The 23,683-nt window shown below is 35.8% G+C and overlaps 1 protein-coding gene across 2 annotated transcripts in view; it reads left to right on the forward strand.

Annotated features, from left to right (window-relative positions):
• Positions 1 to 23,683, forward strand: part of LOC109437920 (PABIR family member 1) — a 66,142-nt gene that overhangs the window by 40,475 nt on the left and 1,984 nt on the right. Inside the window, exons 5-7 of one of the 2 annotated variants that reach the window (XM_074323863.1) lie at positions 18,955 to 18,998; positions 19,102 to 19,156; positions 20,742 to 20,834. In XM_074323863.1, coding sequence (XP_074179964.1) covers positions 18,955 to 18,998; positions 19,102 to 19,156; positions 20,742 to 20,834 — 192 coding nt within the window. The remainder of the gene's footprint in view (positions 1 to 18,954; positions 18,999 to 19,101; positions 19,157 to 20,741; positions 20,835 to 23,683) is intronic. The other variant, XM_019717444.2, reaches the window with a different exon arrangement.

The raw sequence follows: 23,683 nt of genomic DNA on the forward strand, positions 1-23,683 counted from the left end.
ACACTCCAAGCAAAAGTTATCCTGAGAAAATCAGGTGTAGCCATAATGATATCAGATGAAACAGACTTCAGGGTGAAAAGATAACAAGAGACAAAGATGGACATTTCATAATGGTAAGGGGGACTCTACAACAAGAAGACATAACAGTCATCAATATTTATGACCCCAAACAGGGAGCACCGAAATATACCAAGTAACTACTAACAGAACTAAAGGGAGAAATTGACCAAAACACAATTATACTAGGGGACTTAAATACATCATTGACAGCTATGGATAGATCATCCAAACAGAAAATAAATAACGAAATAGCAGCCCTAAATGACACATTAGATGAAATGGACATAATTGACATTTATAGAGCACTTCATCCTAAAACATCAGACTATACATTCTTTTCTAGTGTACATGGAACATTCTCAAGGATAGACCATATATTGGGACATAAAATCAGTCTCAGCAAATTTAAGAAGATTGAAATCATACCAAGCATATTCTCTAATCACAAGGCTTTGAAATTGGATATCAACTGCTAAAAGACAGCAGGAAGAAACACAAATACATGGAGACTAAACAACATACTTTTAAAGAACAACTGGAAAAGAAATTAGAGGAGAGAGCAAAAGATACATAGAAACAAATGACAATGAAAATACATCCTACCAAAATTTTTGGGATGCAGCGAAAGCAGTTTTAAGAGGGAAATTTATATAATTACAGGCGTATCTCAAGAAAGAAGAAAAATCCCAAGTAAATAACCTCAAATTACACCTTAAAGAACTAGAAAAAGAAGAACAAGTAAAACCCAAGGTCAGCAGAAGAAAGGAAATAACAAAAATTAGAGCAGAACTAAATGAAATAGAGAACAAAAAGACAATAGAAAAAATTAATGTGACAAAGAGCTGGTTCTTTGAAAAGATTAACAAAATTGACAAACCCTTGGCTAGACTTACTAAGATAAAAAGAGAGAAGACACTAATTAACAAAATCAGAAATGAAAAAGGGGAAGTTATCACGGACACCACAGAAATACAAAGGATCATCCAAGAATACTATGAAGGACTATATGCCACCAAATTCAACAACCTAGAAGAAATGGACAAGTTCTTAGAAACATATAGCCTTCCAAGGCTGAACCATGAAGAACTGGAAAATCTAAACAGACCGATCACCAGTAACAAAATTGAATCAGTCATCCAAAACCTTCCCAAAAGCAAAAGTCCGGGACCAGATGGCTTCACTAGTGAATTCTACCAAACCTTCAAAGAGGATCTAATACCAATCCTGCTCAAACTCTTCCAAAAAATTGAAGAAGAGACAGTACTCCCTAACTCATTTTATGAGGCCAACATTACCCTGATACCAAAACCTGGTAAGGACAACAAAAAAAAGAAAACTACAGACCAATATCTCTGATGAATACAGATGCAAAAATCCTAAACAAAATTCTAGCAAATCGAATACAACAATGCATTAAAAAGATTATTCATCACGACCAAGTGGGGTTCATCCTCAGGGCACAAGGATGGTTCAACATCAAATCCATCAATGTGATACATCACATAAACAAAATAAAGGACAAAAATCATATGATTATATCAATTGATGCAGAAAAGCATTTGACAAGATACAACATCCATTTATGATTAAAACACTTAATAAAATAGGTATAGAAGGAAAATACCTTAACATAATAAAGGCCATATATGACAAGCCCTCAGCTAATCTCATAATTAATGGTGAAAAACTGAAGCCCTTTGCTCTACGTTCAGGAACACGACAGGGATGTCCCCTATCACCTCTGCTTTTCAACATAGTGTTGGAAGTCCTTGCCAGAGCAATCAGGCAAGAGAAAGAAATAAAAGGCATCCAAATTGGGAATGAAGAAGTTAAATTATCACTCTTTGCAGATGACATGATGCTATATATAGAAAACCCTAAAGACTCCACCAAAAAGCTATTAGAAACAATCAACGAATACAGTAAAGTTGCGGCTACAAAATCAACGCACAAAAGTCCATTGCATTCCTATATACTAACAATGAAATCTCAGAAAAGAAATACAAAAACAATTCCTTTTGCAATTGCAGCAAAAATAATAAAATACCTAGGAATAAACTTAACCAAGGATGTGAAAGACCTATATGCTGAAAACTATAAGACATTTTTGAAAGAAATTGAAGAAGACACAAAGAAATGGAAAGATATTCCGTGCTCATGGATTGGAAGAATCAACATAGTTAAATAGGCCATATTACCCAAAGCAATATACAGATTTAATGCAATCCCCATCAAAATCCCAATGGCATTTTTTAAAGAAATAGAATAAAAAATCATCAGATTTGTTTGGAACCACAAAAGACCCCGAATAGCCAAAACAATCTTAAGAAAAAAGAACAATACTGGAGGTATCACACTCCCTGATTTCAGCTTGTACTACAGGGCTGCAATAATCAAAACAGCATGGTATTGGCAGAAAAACAGACACATAGACCAATGGAATGAAATTGAGAACCCAGAAATAAAACCACATAAATATGGACAGATAATTTTTGACAAAGAAGCTAAAAACATACAATGGAGCAAAGACAGCCTCTTCAATAAATGGTGCTAGGAGAATTGGATAGTCACGTGCAAAAGGATGAAACTGGACTGCTGTCTGTCACCATGTACCAAAATTAATTCAAAATGGATCAAAGACTTAAGCGTAAGACCTGTCACAATAAACTACATAGAAGAAAACCTAGGCACTAAACTTATGGACCTTGGGTTCAAAGAGCATTTTATGAATTTGACTCCAAAGGCAATGGAAGTAAAAGCTAAAATAAACAAATGGGACTATATGAAACTTAAAAGCTTTTGCACAGCAAAAGAAACCATTGACAAAATAAAGAGGCCACCAACTGAATGGGAGAAGATTTTTGCAAACAGTGCCTCCGATAAGGGGCTAATATCCAAAATATACAAGGAACTCATGCAACTCAACAACAAAAAAACAAACAACCCAATTGAAAAATGGGCAGAGGACTTGAAGAGACATTTCTCCAAAGAGGACATACAAATGGCAAATAGACATATGAAAAAATGCTCAACATCACTAATCATCAGAGAAATGCAAATCAAAACCACAATGAGATATCACCTCACCCCAGTCGGAATGGCTATCATCAACAAGACAAATAGTAACAAGTGTTGGAGAGGCTGTGGAGAAAAAGGAACCCTCATACACTGTTGGTGGGAATGCAGACTGGTGTAGCCGTTATGGAAGGCAGTGTGGAGGTTCCTCAAAAAATTAGGAATAGAATTACCATATGACCCAGCAATCCCTCTCCTGGGTATCTACCAAAGAAATCTGAAAACATTTATAGATAAAGACACGTGAGCTCCAGTGTTCATTGCAGCTTTGTTTACGGTGGCCAAGACATGGAAACAACTAAAATATCCTTCGATAGATGAATGGATAAAGAAGTTGTGGTATATATACACAATGGAATACTATTCGGCGGTAAGAAAAGATGATATAGGAACATTTGTGACAACATGGATGGATCTTGAGAGTACAATGCTAAGCGAAATAAGTCAGACAGAAAAAGCAGAGAACCATGTGATTTCACTGATATGTGGTATATAAAGCAAAAACAACAAAAGAACAAGACAAACAAAGAGAAACAAAAACACATAGACACAGACAATAGTTTAGTGGTTACCAGAGGGTAAGGAGGGTGGGGGGTGGGAGGTGAGGGTAAGGGGGATCAGATATATGGTGATGGAAGGAGAACTGACTCTGGGTGGTGAACACACAATGGGATTTATAGATGATGTAATACAGAATTGTACACCTGAAATCTATGTAATTTTATTAACAATTGTCACCCCACTAAATTTAAAAAAAAAAAAGATGATTGAAAACACTCAGCTTTTAGTGCCGTATCTCCCAAAGCCCCAAACATAAATAACTGCCTGGCAGAAATAGTTTGTGTATTAGTTTGCTATGGTTACCATAACAAATTACCAGAAACTAGGAGGCTTAAACAACAGAAACTTTTTTTCTCACAGTTCTGGATGCCAGAAGTCTGAGATCAAGTGTTTGGCAGGGTTGGTTCTTTCTGAGGCCACGAGAGAAGGACCTGTTCCAGGCCTGTCTCCTTGGCTTGTAGATAGCCATCTTCATGTTCACATGGATTACGTTCACATGGTTTTCCCTGTATACATGTCTGTGTCCAAATTTCTTTTTTTATATGGACCTCGTCAGATTAGCACCCACCCTAATGACCTCATTGTAACTTGATTGCCTCTGCAAAGACCCTATCTCCAAATAAAGTCACATTCGGAGACTCTGGGGGTAGGACTTCAACAGATGGATTTTAGAGGATGGTTTACTCACAGTATATTGTTCTATAACTTTACATTTATTTTCTGACGTGTTAAATAGGATATAAAATCATTGGTACCAGTAAGAATGTGACTTTCTCTGTAGTGTCTTAAGTAAAATTAATTTTTAAAATTATCAACTTGCATAGTATCTCTGTATTTCTAGCATCCCTTATATCTTCACAAATGTGAACTTTAGAACACATACTACCATCTTTTTATATTACCTGGTTTGGATAATTTAAACTGGATTTAGACACAAATATAAGGGAACTTTGTGCGATGAAGCCATTTAAAACAGATTATACCAGTTGGAGTACAGGGCATGTTTCTGAGAGGGACAATTTAAAGATCATCTGTTACATAAAGTGAGCTTTTTCATCTGCTGGCCAGGTTTCACATTTAGTCTGTCTTATGACTTTGCTAGCATTTTCTACTCTAGTAAAACAATGACATTAGATTTCTGTGATATGTTTTTGAATTTTCTTTGGAACCTGCTAAGTACCTAGTCTCTTTTATGAAGAGACATTCTTTAAGGGAATAGCCTACCTTGTTTTAAAAGAAATATATGGTGGTGGAAGGAGGATTGACTCTGGGTGGTGAGCATACAATGTAATATATAGATGATGTATTACTTGAAACCTATGTAATTTTAATAACCATTGTTACCCCCAACAAATTTAATTTAAAAAAATAAACTTAATTTGATCTTAGTTTATAAATTATTTGATTCTTTCAACAAATATTTATTGAGCACTGGACCGACACTAGGCAACTAATATCTTTCAGGCATACTCTCTTTCAGAGAGCAAAAATGAGTAACTTACTGTTTTTATCTTGGATGCTAAAAAGTAGAAAGCTAAGATAAGTGCTCAAGCAACTCTCTTTAACCTAGGTTTCTGGCATACAGTACTCTTTGCCCTTGACATTTTCATGGCTCTTGACCTTTTATCCTTATTTTTAAAATCTTTTTTCATTATAAGCCATCTCATATTCATTTTGGAAATAGGCAAGATATAAATGGTAAAAGAGTCAACCCACTTTTACTAATGACCCTCAAAATAACTGATGATGGCTAATCTTCCAACTTTCAATGGGACGAATAATAAGCAAAATTCTGCCCTAGTTCTGAGAAAACTTGTTCTTTACTTGTTGATTGAGTGAATTACAAAATACTTTGAGCTTCTCACTAGAGGAAAACATCTACATAAATATTCATGGAAGAACTATACTAACAATTATATTTTGCTGAAAAGACATACTGTTATTCCCTTGTTTTAAAAGACTGACTGGAGGTTCCTCAAAAAATTAAGAATAGAGCGAGCTTATGACCCAGCAATCCATCTTCTGGGTATCTACCCAAAAAATTTGAAAATGCATATTCATAAAGATATACGTACCCCTATGTTCATTGCAGCATTAGTTACAATAGCCGAGACATGGAAACAACCTAAGTGTCCTTCACTGGATGATAGGATAAAAAAGATGTGGTATATATACACAATGGACTACTACTTAGCCACAAAAATGATGAAATATTGTTATTTGCAACAACGTGGATGGTTCTTGAGAATATCATGCTAAGTGAAATAAGTCAGATGGAGAAAGTCGAGAACCATATGATTTCCCTCACATGTGGGATATAAAACTGAAAGCAACAACAAACAAAACAAACTCATAGACACAGAAAATAGTATGCTGGTTACGAGAGGGGAAAGGGGCTAAGGATGAAGAGGGTAAACAGGGTCAAATTATGGTGATAGAAGGAAACTAGACTCTGGGTGGTAAGCACACAGTGCAATATACAGATGATGTATTATAGAATTGTATGCCTGAAACTTATATAATGTTATTAACCAATGTTACCCCAATAAATGTAATTAAAATTTCTTTTAAAGACTGATTAATTTCTTAAACTACCCTTCCCAATTTCCTTCATTTTCCATAATGGCATCAAAACAGTCACAGTCACACAGCTTTAAGGCTCCAAGCTCTAGGTTCATCTTTAATTCTTCCTTATTTTTCTACTGTATCTAATTAGGCATCTAATCCTATTAATACTTCCTTGACAACATCCTGTCTGTTCCCACTGCTACTTCCTTCTGTCTCTTGGGTCCAGATTACTCTAATAAGATTGTCCCATCTCTGCCAGTTTAATCTGACTTCCATAACCAACACCAAGATAACTTTTCTAAAACATCAGTTTCACCTTTTTCTCTCCTGTGCAAAAAGTTACAATGACTTCCCACTACCTATTGAATAAGAATAAGAATGGCTAGGTTACATTGAGTATTTTCTAACATAGGTTGCAGGCACTATGATAAGAACTCTATAACCATCTCATTATCCTCATTATTACCATAATCTTCATATGGATGAAGAAACTGAGGCTCAGGTTAGGTCACTTACCCAAGGTTGCACAGGTAATAAGTTACAGAACTGGGATTTGATTCAGTTCTGTTTGGCTCCAAAGCCTGTGGTTCTAACAGCTATGCTATTCTGCACAAACTCTTTTAAGTTTAAACTCTTCAGTTATTTAAGGTTATAAAATCTGGCCCTGTTTCACCTCTCCAGTTTTGTTTTTCATTACTTCGTAGCACAAACTCTGTTTCAATCAAGCTGTATTTTTCTCTCCTCTAAACTTTTGTTCATATGGTTCCTTCTGCTTGGAATACCCTGACCTTCACCCTCTGCTTGTCCATATTTTAAAAATCTTTCAAGGCCTAACTCAAATTTTAATCCACACAACTCACACCACTCTTCCATTACAGACTGCCAATAACACTTATTGTCTGTATTATAGACAATGATATTTAAACTCTTTTGATCACATACTGCATCAGTAAAAAATGTTTGAGCAAATGTTTCCAATATATGTACACTGTATTTAAATTATGACTATATACTACTATGCTAGTATATAATGTGAATCATACAATATATGCAAAATAGAAATATAAAAAGGATAACCTGAAAATGAATGGTTTTAGAAAATTTTAAATTTTATTAACTATAGGTCATTATTGAGAGTGAATGTGAGTTCCTATTTCCAATAATCTTTATGATTTAAAATTGTTTTAGCCAGCTCCTTGACAGAGCAGATGAGCTCAGCATTGTGTTTTCATAATAATGTAGCAGATGATGAGGTATGCTAGGAGTAACACAAGTTTCACCTTTGCCATCTCCCTGTTATTTGCTTAGAGTTCTATTACTAATCTTCTGTCCTAGGTTTCCTTGTAGGAATCTTCTTAAGGCACTTGTTAATTTTGTGGAACTTGGTTTAGTTAAAGCTACATAACATATGCATATGGCCACCTAACTTGGCTCAGGTGAACTGCAATTAGTTGTAATTAGCTAAAGGAAAAAAAAACAAATCAGTACTTACAATATAGCCATGGGGATGTGAAACACAGATTGGTAAATATAATCAATAATTTAAAGAAAATGTAGGGTATCAGATGGGCATGGGAGTTATCCGGGGGATCACTTCATAGACTGTGTAGATGTCTGACCACTGCACTATACACCTGAAGCTGAAGTAGAATATTGAATATCAACTATTATATAATCATATATATATATATATATATATATATATATATATATATATATTCAGGGGATGTAAAGTACAGCATAGGGAACATAGTCAATAGAATTGTAACAGCTATATACAATGTCAGATGGGTAGTATATTGGGGAGATATCACTTTGTGAGGGGTGTAAATGTCTATTACATTGTTTCGTACACCTGAAACTGATAAAAAAACATACATCTCCAAAACCCAACCAATTCACATCACCTCAACTGCCACAACTCTAGTCTGAGCCACCATCTATCTGATTTCAATTATTTTTTTTAAAATGCCTTACGTCATAGAAATGGCACAGGTGAGCCTCTTGAAATCTCCCCTGGAATTTACAACAAATTGAACAGCTATAACTCCATGAAGGACTCTCTGCACAGCAGACAAGCAAGACTAAGAGATGCGCAATTGAAATCATCTAAAGGTGGGCAAATTGAGCAAGTGGGGGACGAGGGAAGTGAAGGGGGAAATTTGGAGATACGGGCCCCACGGGCCACAGGATTCAGACTGGAGCTCCGAACTCCATTCTGGAGCTACTGTAGTTGTGGGAGAGAGAAGAATTCGGAATGCTAGTGCTCCATTGTGCCACACAGTCCCACCAAAGGGATCAGCATATAACACAGCTGAACCCAACGATCACGGCAGAGACATCGAAGCAAAAACTGAGGGAAGAATGGTGAAAACGGTGGTTAAAGGCCTCACTGCCCAGCAGAGAATGGAAGACATAGGCACAGAGTCTAGCCAACCCTTCCCTATCCACAGAGCTCACCCCATCCCCACCTGTAGAGTTCTAGAAGCGGAACGGTAGCAGTGTAAGCTAAAAAAAAAAAAAAAAAAGAATTTTGACAGTTCTGAGAACTGTGGCCCACGGACACGGGCAAAGGAGAGGGGACCTTTCGTGCAGGACTGGCTCTGGTGGTGGTTGCCACCATTGTTCTGGGCCACGTCTCACAACCCAGCCCACCCCTGCGCCCACCTATCTGTGCAGATCTCTGCAGGAGTAAACAAAGCCACTGAAACACATAGGCTCTGAAACTGATGCAGGAACAGCTGTGGAAATTCAGAAGCTCTCCACATCCCCCCACGGAGGCAGTGCCCTGACCCAGGCAACCTGCTCACAGAGAGGAAGCCCACCTGCCAGGGAACACCCCCATTGTGTGAGAAACCAAAATAGTGCATAGAAAATATAACACTACAGAGTGAGAGAGAATAAAAGGCTGCAGTTGGAGAGAAACTAAAACATTCCACCAACATCCAGTGGAAAGCAAAAGAAAGACCTTTTCTTATCATCCTGTTCCAGAGCCCACTCCTGTAGATGCCTAGGAAGAGAAATAATAATTCATTAATTGCCATGAATAACCAAGGTAACGAGACAGCTCAGAAAGAAAGTGAAAAGTCTCCAGAAAAGGAACTTAAAGACATGGAAATATGTCACTTAAATGACAGAGGATTCAATATTGCAGTTCTGAAAAAACTCAACGAGATGCAAGAAAACACAGACAGGCAGTTTAATGAACTCAGAAACACAATCATAGAACAAAATGAACATTTTACCAAAGAGACTGAAATTTTTAAAAAGAACCAAATAGAATTTCTTGAGAGTAAGAACTCAATAAAAGAAATGAAGAATGAACTAGCCAGCTTAGGTAGTAGAGTTGACCAGATGGAATAAAGAGTCAATCACATCAAAGATAGAAATCTGGAAATGATGCCAATGGAAGAAAAGAGAGACTTGAGACTTAAAAGAAATGAAAGAAACTCTACAAGAACTTTCTGACTCCATCGGAAAGAGCAATATAAGAATAATGGGCATACCAGAAGAAGAAGAAAGGGAGAAGGGAACAGAGAGTATATTCAAACAAATAGTCGATGAGAACTTCCCAAATTTGTGGAAAGAACTGGATCCTCAAATCCAAGAAGCAAATAGAACACCTAATCACCTCAATCCCAACAGGCCTTCTCCAACGCACATTGTATTGAAGCTGTCAAAAATTAACGACAAAGAAAGAGTCCTCAAGGCAGCCAGGGAAAAGAAGACGGTAACCTACAACGGAAAGCCCATTAGATTATCATGATATTTTTTTCCACAGAAACTCTACAAGCCAGGAGGGAGTGGACTCAAATATTCAAACTATTGAAAGAGAGAAATTATGAGCCAAGAATAATATATCCAGTAATGGCTCTGTGCGATGTCAGAGGGATAATGGATGGGGGGAGGGGGGTTCACACAGTGTGAGGGATATAAATGATAAACGTCTAAGTAATGTCTAAGTATTACTTTGTCTTGTGCACCTGAAACTAATAAAAAATAATAATATATCCAGCAAAGATATCCTTTAGATATGAAGGAGGAATAAAGACCTTTCCAGATATACAGAAGCTGAGGGAATCTTCTAACACACGTCCTGCACTACAAGAAATACTGAAGAAGGCTATTCGACCTGAAACAAAAAAGCAAAGGAATACAAAACCATGAGCAGTATTATGAACGGACAGACAGAAGCACAACATGGCAACTCACATATCAAATAGGACACTATACACTTAAACATATACAAGGTAAACAAGAAAAAAACACTTCAAAAAAAGAGAGAGGAGAAAGAGAACATGGTACTGCAGCGCAGAATCAACTCACAGCATAAATAGGGATAATTTGTGACAACAACAACATAAAAGGGGAGAGAGTAAAGGTCTCAACCAGCACAAGGGAATAGAGAAAGGAAGCATGCTGAAGAAAATTGAATACTCTAAATATGAAACTTTATTTTACATAAATTTAATGGTAACCACTCAAAAAAAAAATCCAGAATTGAAATATGTAACATAAAAAAAGAAGAAGCAGAGGGAAAAATCATAGAATACCACCACACTGAAATAATAGACAGCAACAAAACTACAAAGAAACAATGGAGACACCATCCTACCAGAAAACCAGAGATAGAATGATTGGAAATCCTCAAATATCAATAATCACCCTAAATGTAAATGGACTGAACTCACCAATAAAAAGGCACAGAGTAGCAGATTGGATCCAAAAACTAAACCCAACCATATGCTACCTTCAAGAGACACATCTCAGCTACAGGGACAAACATAGACTCAAAGTAAAAGCATCAAAATTGACACACCAAGCAAACGGTATCCAAAGAAAAGCAGGTGTACTTATGCTGATGTCAGGTGCAACAGACTTCAGGATAAGAAAGGTAACGAGACAAAGATTGACATTTCATAATGATATAGTGGTCTATACAACAAGAAGATATAATAGTCGCCAATATATAAGCCCCAAACCAGGGAGCACTGAAATGTACTAAGCAACTACTAACAGAACTAAAGGGAGAAATTGACTAAAATACAATTATAGTAGGGGACCTAAATCCATCATTGACAGCTATGGATAGATGTTCCAAACAGAAAATAAATAAAGAAATAACAGCCCTAAATGACACATTAGATGAAATGGACATAATTGACTTTTATAGAGCACTTCATTCTAAAACATCAGACTATACATTTTTTTCTAGTGTACATGGAACATTCTCAAGAATAAACCATATATTGGGACATAAAACTAGCCTCAGCAAATTTAAGAAGATTGAAATCATACCAAGCATATTCTCTGATCACAAGGCTTTGAAATTGGATATCAATTACAAAAAGAAAGCAGGAAAAACCACAAATATGTGGAGATTAAACAACATACTTTTAAAGAACGACCGGGTCAAAGAAGAAATAAGAAGAGACATCAAAAGATACATAGAAAAAAATGAGTATGAAAATACATCCTACCAAAATTTTTGGGATGCAGCGAAAGCAGTTGTTTGTTTTTTCAATTTAAATTTATTGGGGTGACAATTATTAGTAAAATTACATAGATTTCAGGTGTACAATTCTGTATTACATCATCTATAAATACCATTGTGTGTTCACCACCCAGAGTCAGTTCTCCTTCCATCATCATATATTTGATCCCCCTTACCCTCATCTCCCACCCCCCACCCCTCTTACCCTCTGGTAACCACTAAACTATTGTCTGTGTCTATGAGTTTCTGTTTCTCATTTGCTTCTCTTGTTCTTTTGTTGTTTTTGGTTTATATACCACATATCAGTGAAATCACATGGTTCTCTGGAAAGCAGTTTTAAGAGGGAAATTTATATCATTACAGGCCTATCTCAAGAAACAAGAAAACTCCCAAATAAATAACCTCACGTTACACCTTAAAGAACTAGAAAAAGAAGAAGAAATGAAACCCAAGGTCAGCAGAAGAAAGAATATAATTAAAATCTGAGCAGAACTAAATGAAGTAGAGAACAAAAAGACAATACAAAAATCAATGTCACAAAGAGCTGGTTCTTTGAAGAGATTAACAAAATTGACAACCTCTTGGCTAGACTCACTAAGATCAAAAGACAAAAGACACTAATAAACAAAATCAGAAATGTAAAAGGGGAAGTTATCACGGATGCCACAGAAATACAAAGGATCATCCAAGAATACTATGAAGGACTATATGCCACCAAATTCAATAACCGGAAAGAAATGGACAAGTTCTTAGAAACATATAGCCTTCCTAGGCTGAATCATGAAGAATTGGAAAATCTAAATAGACCGATCACCAGTAACGAAATTGAATCTGAAACCTTCCCAAAAGCAAAAGTCCAGGACCAGATGGCTTCACTAGTGAATTCTACCAAACCTTCAAAGAGGATCTAATACCAATCCTGCTCAAACTCTTCCAAAAAACTGAAGAAGAGACAGTACTCCCTAACTCATTTTATGAGGCCAACATTACTCTGATACCAAAATCTGGTAAGGACAGCACAAAAAAAGAAAACTACAGACCAATATCTCAGATGAATACAGATTCAAAAATCCTAAACAAAATTCTAGCAAATCGAATGCAACAGTATATTAAAAAAGATTATTCATCACGATCCAGTGGGGTTCATCCCAGGAGCACAAGGATGGTGCAACATACACAAAACCATCAATGTGATACATGACATAAAAAAATAAAGGACAAAAATCATGTGATTATATCAACTGATGCAGAAAAAGTGTTTCACAAGATACAACATCCATTTATGATTAAAACACTTAATAAAGTAGGTATAGAAGAAAAATAACTTAACATAATAAAGGCCATATATGAAAAACCCTCAGCTAATGTCATAATTAATGGTGAAAAACAGAATCCGTTTACTCCACGTTCAGGAACACGACAGGGCTGTCCCCATCACCTCTGCTTTTCAACATAGTGTAGGAAGTCCTTTCCAGAGCAATCAAGCAGGACAAAGAAATAAAAGGCATCCAAATTGGGAATGAAGAAGTTAAATTGTCACTCTTCGCAGATGACATGATGCTATGTATAAAAAACCCTGAAGACTCCACCAAAAAGCTATTAGAAACAATCAACAAATAGAGTAATGTGGCCGGCTACAAAATCAATGTACAAAAATCCATTGCATTCCTATATATTAACAATGATATCTCAGAAAAAGAAATTTTAAAAAAACCACAATTCCTTTTGCAATTGCAGCAAAAAGAATAAAATACCTAGGAATAAACTTAACCAAGGATGTGAAAGACCTATATGCTGAAAACTATAAGACATTTTTTAAAAGAAATTGAAGAAGACACAAAGAAATGGAAAGACATTTCGTGCTCATGGATTGGAGGAATCAACATAGTTAAAATGGCCATATTACCCAAAGCAATATACAGATTTAATGCAATCCCCATCAACATTCCAATGGCATTTTTTAAAGAAATACAACAAAAAAATCACCAGATTTGTATTGAACCACAAAAGACCCCGAATAGCCAAAGCAATCCTAAGAAAAAAGAACAATGCTTGAGGTATCACACTCCCTGATTTGAGCTTGTACTACAGGGCAACTGTAATGAAAACAGCATGGTATTGGCTGAAAAAACAGATACATAGACCAATGGAATAGAATTGAGAACCCAGAAATAAACCCACATAAATGTGGACAGATAATTTTCACCCAAGAAGCTAAAAACATACAATGGAGAAAAGACAGCCTCTTCAATAAATGGTGCTGGGAGAATTAGAAAGCCACATTCAAAAGAATGAAACTAGGCTGCTATCTGTCACTGTGTACCAAAATTAACTCAAAATGGATCAAAGACCTAAACATAAGACCTGAAACAATAAAACACATAGAAGAAAACATAGGTACTAAACTTACGGACCTTGGGTTCAAATAGCATTTTATGAATTTGACTTCAAAGGCAAGGGAAGTAAAAGCTGAAATAAATGAAAGGGAATATGTCAAACTAAAAATCTTCTGCACAGCAAAAGAAACCATCGACAAAATAAAGACGCGACCAACCAAATGGGAGAAGGTTTTTGCAAACAACGCCTCCAATAAGGGGCTAATATAAAAAATATACAAGGAACTCATACAACTCAAGAACAAAAACAAACAAACAACCCAATTGAAAAATGGGCAGAGGACCTGAATAGACATTTCTCCAATGAGGACGTACAAATGGCCAGTAGCCATATGAAAAAATGCTCGACATCACTCATCATCAGAGAAATGCAAATAAAAACCACAATGAGATATCACCTCACACCAGTTAGAATGGCTATCATCAACAAGACAAATAGTAACAAGTGCTGGAGAGGCTGTGGAAAAAAAGGAACCCTCATACACAGTTGGTGGGAATGCAGACTGGTGCAGCTGTTATGGAAGGCAGTGTGGAGGTTCCTCAAAAAATTACGAATAGAATTACCATATGACTCAGCAGTCCCTCTCCTGGGTATCTACCCAAAACATGTGAAAACATTTATCTGTAAAGATATATGTGCTCCGATGTTCATTGCAGCTTTGTTTACAGTGGTCCCGACATGGAAGCAACCAAAGTATCCTTCGAGAGATGAATGGATAAAGAAGATGTAGTATATATACACAATGGCATACTATTTTTTCATAAGAAAAAAATGAAATACAGTGGTACCTCGGTTTTCGACTGTAATCCATTCCGGAAGACCATTTGGATTCTGAAACGTTTGAAAACAGCCGACAGCTAGGCCTCAGGATCTGCACTCGGTGGAAGGTGCATGACATGTTAAACTTTCGAGATGTGTTCGAAAACTTAAGCGTGTTCGAAAACTGAATTATTTACCTCTGGGTTTACAGCGTTTCTAAACCGAAATGTTTGTCAATGGAGACGTTCGAAATCCAAGTTACTACTTTAGTATCATTTGCGACAACATGGATGGATCTTGAGATTATTATGCTAAGTGAAATAAGTCAGAAAAAGTCGAGAACCATATAATTTCACTGATATGCGGTATGTAAAACTGAAAACAATAAAAGAACAAGACAAACAAATGAAGAAACAAAAACTCATAGACACAGACAATAGTTTAATGGTTACCAGAGGGTGAGGGGGGTGGGGAATGGTAGATGAGGGTAAAAGGGATCAAATATGTGGTGATGGAAAGAGAACTGACTCTAGGTGGTGAATACACAATGTGATATATAGATGATGCATCACAGAATTGTACACCTGAAACCTATGTAACGTTACTAACAATTGTCACCCCAATAAACTTTAATTTAAAAAAAAAAGAATTTCAGAAAAAAGAGGTGTGCATTAAAGTGTGTTAGTTGAAAAACAAAAATTTAAAAAGTGCTCTTCTCTCACAATATCTTTGGACTCTGTGGGCTGAGTGAGGGCACCTTTGTCAATCTGTATATCTAATATCAGCAAGCCTTCACTTCTTACTGTTTTAGATTTTTGAAAATGTAAAAGTTGAATTTCTGTGTTATTTTTTTCTTTTTGCTTCTCAGTGGATCATCTTGTACGCCTGGCCTATGATTATGCTTACTTTGGAAAGCACCGACTTAATGTACATAAAGCTTGCCTATCAAATATGATTCTAGGTCTCTTTAGGGGACGCTCATCTGCTTATTTCATGTTCCTCATAATACTTAGCACCATATTTTCCCAGCACTATTTTACATACTTTATTATGTGTGAAATATGTTTTTAGGAACACTAGGATGAATTTGGACTGTGGGTTCTTATTAACCATTTTGAGAATACAATTTAGTGGCATTAAGTACATTCACGATGTTAACCATCATCACTTTCCAGTTCCAGAACTTTTTCATCACGCCAAACAGAAACTCTATACCCATTTAGCAAGAACTCCCCATTTTACCCCCCATCTCCTATAACCTCTATTCTACTTTCTGTCTATATGACTTTGACTATTCTAGGTACCTCATATAAGTGGAATCATATTTTTTCTTTTGTGTTTGGCTTATTTCAGTTAGCATAATGTTTTCAAGATTCATCCATGTTGTAGCATATGTTAGAGCTTCATTCTTTTTGTAGCTGAATAATATTCTATTGTATGTATATACTACATTTTTATCTGTTCATTTGGTGATGAACACTTGGATTATTTCCATTTTCTGGCTATTGTGAGTCCTGCTGGTGTGAACATTGGTGTACAAGTATCTGTTTGAATCCCTGCTTTCAGTTTTTTGGGGTATATATCTAGGAGTGGGATTTCTGGATCATATAGTATTTTAATGTTTAACCTTTTGAGGAACTGCCAAATTGTTGCCCACAATGTCTGTACCATTTTGCATTCCCACCATTAATATATGAAGGTTCCAATTTCACCACATTCTCACCAGCACTTGTTATTTTCCATATTTTTAAAACAGTAGTTATCCAAATGAGTGTGAAGTGGTACCTCATTGTGATTTTGATTTGCATGTCCCTAATGACAAATGATGTTGAGCATCTTTTCATGTGCAGATTGACCATTTGTATATCTTCTTTGGAGAAACATCTATTCAAGCCCTTTGCTCATATTTTAATTGAGTTGTTTGTGTTGTTGTTGTTCAGTTGTAGGAGTTCTTTATATATTCTTGCTAGCAATTCCTTATCAGATATATGATTTGTAAGCATCTCCAATTCTGTGATTGTCTTTTCACTCTCTTGATAGCGTCTTTTAATGCACAAAAGTTTTAAATGTTTATGAAATTCAACTATCTATTGTTTTCTTTTCTTATCTCTGCTTTGGTATCATATCTAAGAAATCATTGCCACATCCAGTGTCATGAAGTTTTTGCCCTGTTTTCTTCTAAGACTTTTATAGTTTTAGATCTTTAGGTCTTTCATCTATTTTGAGTTAATTTTTGTATGTGGTGTAACGAAAGGGTTCAACTTCATTCTTTTGTGTGTGGATGTTCAGTTTTCCATGCACCATTTTTTAAAAGACCACCCTTTCCCCATTGAATGGTTTGACACCCTGTCAAAAATTAATAGACCATATATGCAAGAGTGTATTTCTGGACTCTCTATTCCATTGATCCAAAATGTCTGTTCTTATGCCAGTACCACACTATTTTGGTTACTGTAGCTTTGTAGTACGTTTTGAAAACAGGAAGTGTGAGCCTTCCAAGTTTATTCTTTTTTTTTCACAATTGTTTTGACTACTTGGGGCTCTTTGAGATAATGTGTGAACTTTAGGATGGGATTCCTTCTTCAAAAGAATGCCACTGGGATATTTTTTCCCCTTCTTCTACCTCCCCCTCCCCCACTCTGGATGCCGGCCACTCACATTGGCCACCGGCCACTCCTGGGAGCTTATGGTAGCCCAGGGCAGCCCAGGGCATCACACAGCAGCTCATGGCAACCTCCAAGCTACTCAAGGCAGTCCAGCTCCAGGGAGAGCCGTTGTTCACAATCTTAGCTGTAGAGGGCACAGCCCACTGGCCCATGTGGGAATCGAACTGGCAACCTTGGCATTAGCAGCACGGCGCTCCAACCACCTGAGACACTGGGCTGGTCCCTGCCATTGGGATTTTGATAACGGGTTGTTGCATTGCATCTGTAAATCACTTTGAGTAGTATTGCTAGCTTAACAATATTAAGTCTTCCAATCCACAAATACAGGATGTCTTTCCATATGTGGGTTATTTTTTTAAAACTATGTGGAAAATGACATTTGCGTATTATAAAAAGGTCAGACAAAATGGTAAAAGCATAAAGTAAGGAAGAACAAATTACCCCAAACCTCACTATTCATTGATAAGTATTGTTGACATTTTGGTGAACATCCTTCTGAACACCTTTTGTTTATAATTTTACATAAATAGCATCTATTTTTTTCTTACTTAATATGTAATGAATATTTTTTCAATGTCAATGACTAGATTTAAATCATATTTGTATCATCATTTACTTAAGTAAACCCATACTGATAAACATTTAGTTTGTTTTGGACTCTAAGTAATATTAATATCATAGTATTAATGATAGGAAACATAGTATAATATTTTATGTGGAATCTAAAGAACAAAATAAATGAACAAACAAAACAGACTGATAGATACAAAGAACTAACTGATGGTTGTTGCCAGGTGGGAGGGGGGTTGGGGAAGGGATTAAGAAGTACAAATCGGTAGTTAGAAAATAGTCTCTGGGATGTAAAGTACAGCATAGGGAGTATAGTCAATAATATGGTAATAACTATGTGTGGTGCCAGATGGGTACTAAACTTATCAGGGGATCACTCTGTAAATTACATAAATGTCTAACCATTATGTTGTATATCTGAAACTAATATAAAATAATATTGAATGTCAACTGTAATTGAAAAATAAAAGTAAATCAAAAAGTAATAATTAGCATGAACAGAAAAAAAAGGGAAAATAGTATAATATTTAACATTTGATGTTTTCTCTTTTGAATGAAGAAAGGTACAAAGTTTTTCTCCAATTAGTTCTTGCATATCTGATGCATTGCAATGCATAAGTAATAGATCTTCAGTGTGGTAGGTGCAACAATGAAAAGGAGAGAACAAGACACTTGTTTAGAGGTTCCATTGTACTCCAGCTCTTCTATAGCCCAGTGAATAATAACAAAGGTACAGCCAAATGAAATCACTTTGTAAAACTGTAGGAACTTTATTCAGTTTATTCTCATGTTCTTGCCTTTCAGGAAGAATGCATGGATTTAATAAAAAGAGAAGCAATGCATGAATGGTGAGTAGTGTACTTTGAATTACCATTCTGATCATTTGTATATTCAGTCACATCTTTTCTTTTAGATAGGCAAACTGCGATACTGATGTATTTTCTTTTGTAGGGAGGTACAAACTACAATGAAGATAAGTCGATCTATGGAAGAATCTTTGAACTTGGTACGATATTAACACTTCAATTTTGTAGAAAATTTGAAATTTTTACTGATTTTCAATGTTGGCACTACCTAGTTTGCTATAAAATCTAGAAATCTAAGATTTCATTGACAACTAAAATTATATATGCTGCATAAATAATTTTTGCTTGCTCTTAAAAAAGAGTTTATGATTTTCCCATACAAATAACTAACATTGTTTGAAAGTGGGGTTCAAAGTAAATAGTTGTCTGAAACAAAAATATTGTTGTGGACCAGCTTCCTGTCTATCCGAGTGGGTCTTTAAAAAGTTCAGTTGTGCTGGTTAAATTGCTTAGATGACAAAAAATAAAATAAATGATTTCACTTCCTTCTACATAATTTATTAACTATATACTAGAGTTTTAAGCCATAGACATTGGATTTACTGGAAAACAGTGCATTTTTATGCCTGTAACACATATACTCCCACTAACATACAACTTTAAGTTAAACGTATTTGGGATTTAGTTACATCCCTTGCTAACATTTGTTAACGTCTTCGTACACGTTATGATTACTTAGTTGTGGTAGTTGAATGATGTTCAGGGTTCTCTTCCAGGTACATCTCAGGTAATAACAAAACAAGAAATGAGCTGAAATTTGAGTAGAAGAGATTCTGGTTAGATGTCAATTTCCAGATTTGGGAATTATTAGATAAAGAAATGGGTCATCAGCAAAAACAGTGACATCTTATTATTGTTTGAGCGTGGAGTGCCTTAGATGGGCATCTATCCCCGATTCAGTAATCCTGAAGAATGAGTAGATAACCTCTGGAGCCTGTCACTCTCCATGTTTCGGTGCTAATACAATTTACAGATGCTTTGGATTCCCTTAACTGACAGGATTCTAATTACTTTAGGTGTTGGTGTGAATGAATCTGCGAGTGTGTTAGGAGGAGGAAGGGAATGTGTAATACAACTCTCCTGTGTCTTGGAAAAGAAAAGAGGACATTTTAAAATCCTGAATTATGTAGTACTGATTTTGTGTACATAAAATCTATAAGCATCTTTTATAGCTGTATTTATTTTTGCTGTCCCATTTGTATCTTAGTTCTAACCAAATCCTTTTTGCTACTTCCTAGGCAGAGTATTATAGGTTTGGGGGGGTTTTTTGTTTTGTTTTGTTTTTTGAGGGTGGAAAGAAAAGCAGGTTTATTCAAAATGCCGGCATTCTGGGAGGATGGCGGACTCCTGTCCAAAGGCTAACCCCTTATATTTTTCAATAGCAAAGCATAAGTCAAACCAAAAGAGAAAAAAATTAAATTTAGGATTTGTGTGTATAGTAGGTATCGCTCAATATTGAGTATGCACATTTTAGGTCTTCTGGGGTCACTAGGGAAGTCCCTCAATTACCATGTAGTTCTCTTTCCCAAAAGGCAAAGGGTACCTTTGCTTATTGAAGTGAATCTAGGGTTCCCTGCTTGCTTGAAGATGGTGAGAGCTCCTCACCTTAGTATAACCACTGACTCAGTAAGGATTCCCTTCCCCATGCCACAGCTACCTCCCTAATTATTTGATAGGTAAATAATTGGTGGTGCTACAATTGTACACTGTTTTCTGCTTACACAGCTTGACAACAATTTAGAGAATCCATCTTCTCTGAAGTGTACTGATTTAATTCCAGTATCCTCAAAAGCTTCTATTACCAGGGGGATTGGGAAGGTAAGAAAGGAGTGTGTAAAAGTCTGTGTCCCTCGAAATACTTATGAAGCATTAATGCTTCACCACCCAAATCTTTTGGGGACCATATGTATTGTATATCTGATTCCAAATTATAGTTTCCCCTTTCTTTTCATTTCCTAAAAGTATTATTTACATGTAACAAAAGTCAGCAGCTTTTAATTATTCAATATGATTAATTTTGGTAATTGTGTACAATCCTGTCACAAGATACAGAACAGTTCCCACACTCTAAACAAGTTTCTCATGATCTTTTGCTCTCTCTATCAACCCCCTCCCCTGCCACCCGCCCCTGTTTCTGTGAAAAGTGGCAGATTTAAAACCTCTGTTCCAATTTGGTTTCAGCAATGTTTTTCTCCATCATTACAAACTGGTGTGAGTTGTACTGATTTGCTTACAAGTCCTAAACCCAGTCCTATGCGACGATTTACACTGTAAGTTTATATTATATGAAAATACCAAATTGTTTATTAAAATAAGAATTTTAGAAACTTCAAATAAATTATAGCTCCAGGTTCTGTGACAACCAAAGTAATGTCTTTTTTAGCTAAATTAAAATGTCATTGTTTTGCTTTATCATTTTGTATATTGAAAATAATCAAGTGACTAAGAATGTGTGACAACATGTGAATGTATGAAGAATCTGCAATTATTAACCTGTTTGAACATACTCTTCCTCTGACCAAGCTTGTTGATAAGAATCAGAGCTAACTCTTGAACTTTAAATAACTGTACCTGCTCATTCACCCAGGATTCTCACTTGAGTCAAGGCAAGTCAAGGCCAGGACTGCAGATAACTTCTAGCTTTTGTCCCCACAACTCAGGGAAATCCTGAATCCTTATAAATTGTAAGATAGCTTTCTGTCCTGGAGCATTCCTGTTTCTACCCATATTTAGAGAAAAGCAGTAGAATGATGTGATGTAGGATACTATACAAACTCTCCTTTTAAAGTCTACGTCTTTAGATCTGTTATGATGAAATAGTTATAGCTGATTTTGTTCAAACATTTTCTTGTAATGATTGTGATAATTTTATTTTAGAAGAAGTCAAAGTTCCACCAACATTATTAGACCAAGTATCCTTGGATCAATAAAAAGAAAAGGTACTTTTATCTACCGGCAGAAATAAATATAGCCTTGAATTATTTTTGTAAAATATCATAAAATTAAGTGTTATACAAAAATTCATCTTAGAGGATTTATTTATTTGAAATATGTTTGATAAGTTACTAGAGGCCTTTCAAAGAAAACTATATGTAAAGTCATTTTGAAAGCTATAAAATGCCATATAACTGTGAATTGAGAAATTTGATTCCAGTTTAGTCGAGTATTATGATTTCCATTATATAAGTGTAATTCACCAAGCTAGCTGCCTTAAATACTTTCTGAAATAAGGTGGGGAATGAACGAATGAACAAATAAATAGAGTAAATCAGTTATCAAGTATTCTGCTGAATCTCAACCCCTGCCCTGCCCTGCCACCACACGTACATGCTAATATCATATGAAAAAGTTGATACAAATTAGATGCACTTACAATACTAAAAATGCATGCTAAGGTATATGTTCTTTGATGTTTCACTTCTTTATGGGAGTTATTTTTTGATTAAATATATGGAAAATGACCTAACTACTCAGTAATAAAAGGGCAATGGAAAAAACAGAAGTATGTTTTTTTCTTAAACTCCCACAATCCTGGATCCCATTCCTCAACCCCACCTCACTAAACTGTGTTCTTCGTCTTTTGTTAACACCACTACTGAATTCTAGGCTTAGTATGAAGTTTAACCAAATAACTAATTGGAAGGGAAATGGATAAATAAGAAAGGAGATTAAACTTTTAAAATGTGTATTTGTGAAAAATCCATTAAGATGGGAAAGAAGGAGAAGGGGAAGGAGGAGGAAGGGGTGTAGAGGAGGGGAAGGAGGAGGAGGAAGAGGAAGAGGAAGAAGAAGAAAAATAGGAGGAGAGGGAGGAGGGGAAGAAGAGCAAAACTATAGGGAAAGAAATTGAAACATAACATACCTAACTCAGCATGTACTTATTATATTCTAAGACTAGATCAATTCTGGAAGATACTCTTTTCCAAACTAAGTACATTGTTTTTTGATGATGGATCAATGACCTAGCTTAGGGGTGTTTTGCCTGTGCTGGAAAGTGTGGGCTAGTGTTGAAAAAACATTCAAATATATTAACAGTTAAGGAGCTGTTAGAAAGTTGGGCTCATTTGAGGTTTTAAAATAAAACATGCTTAAATTGAAGACACTGTTTTACTAAATTAAATTATTTCTCCTTTAAGACATTTACACAGAAAATGTTTTATGACACTGAAAATGCTTGGAATTTTCTGAGAATTTATGATTTAAAAATTTATATTTCAATTTTGACATAATAGACTTGGCTTCTGCCAAGTGTCTTGGTGGACATGGTATATCACAAACAAGCTTCTTATACCTGGTTTCCAGCTGCTCTGGAAGGTGACTGCCTCGTTTCTTTGAAGTGTCCCTAAGAACTCCACAGTGAATTCTATATGTACTATATAGTCTGTATTTTTAGTCAGACCCTCCCAAACATAGCATGTCCAAATTTGGTCAAAATTCATCTGGTCTTTCAGATGCAATAACAGATTGAGCAGAAATTTTATTTATGTATTTTAGAATATGAATATTGATTGGGGAAACCAGAAACTATATCCTACCGTGTTTCCCGGAAAATAAGACCTACCCGAAAATAAGCCCCAGTTAAGATCGTCATCCAGATGGACGCATTTACATAGTACGTTATGACGATGTTCCAGAAGAAGATGACATGACTGTATTTGAATAAATGT

The sequence above is a fragment of the Rhinolophus sinicus genome, chromosome X (genome assembly GCF_036562045.2).
Source record: "Rhinolophus sinicus isolate RSC01 chromosome X, ASM3656204v1, whole genome shotgun sequence".
Lineage (NCBI taxonomy): Eukaryota > Metazoa > Chordata > Mammalia > Chiroptera > Rhinolophidae > Rhinolophus > Rhinolophus sinicus.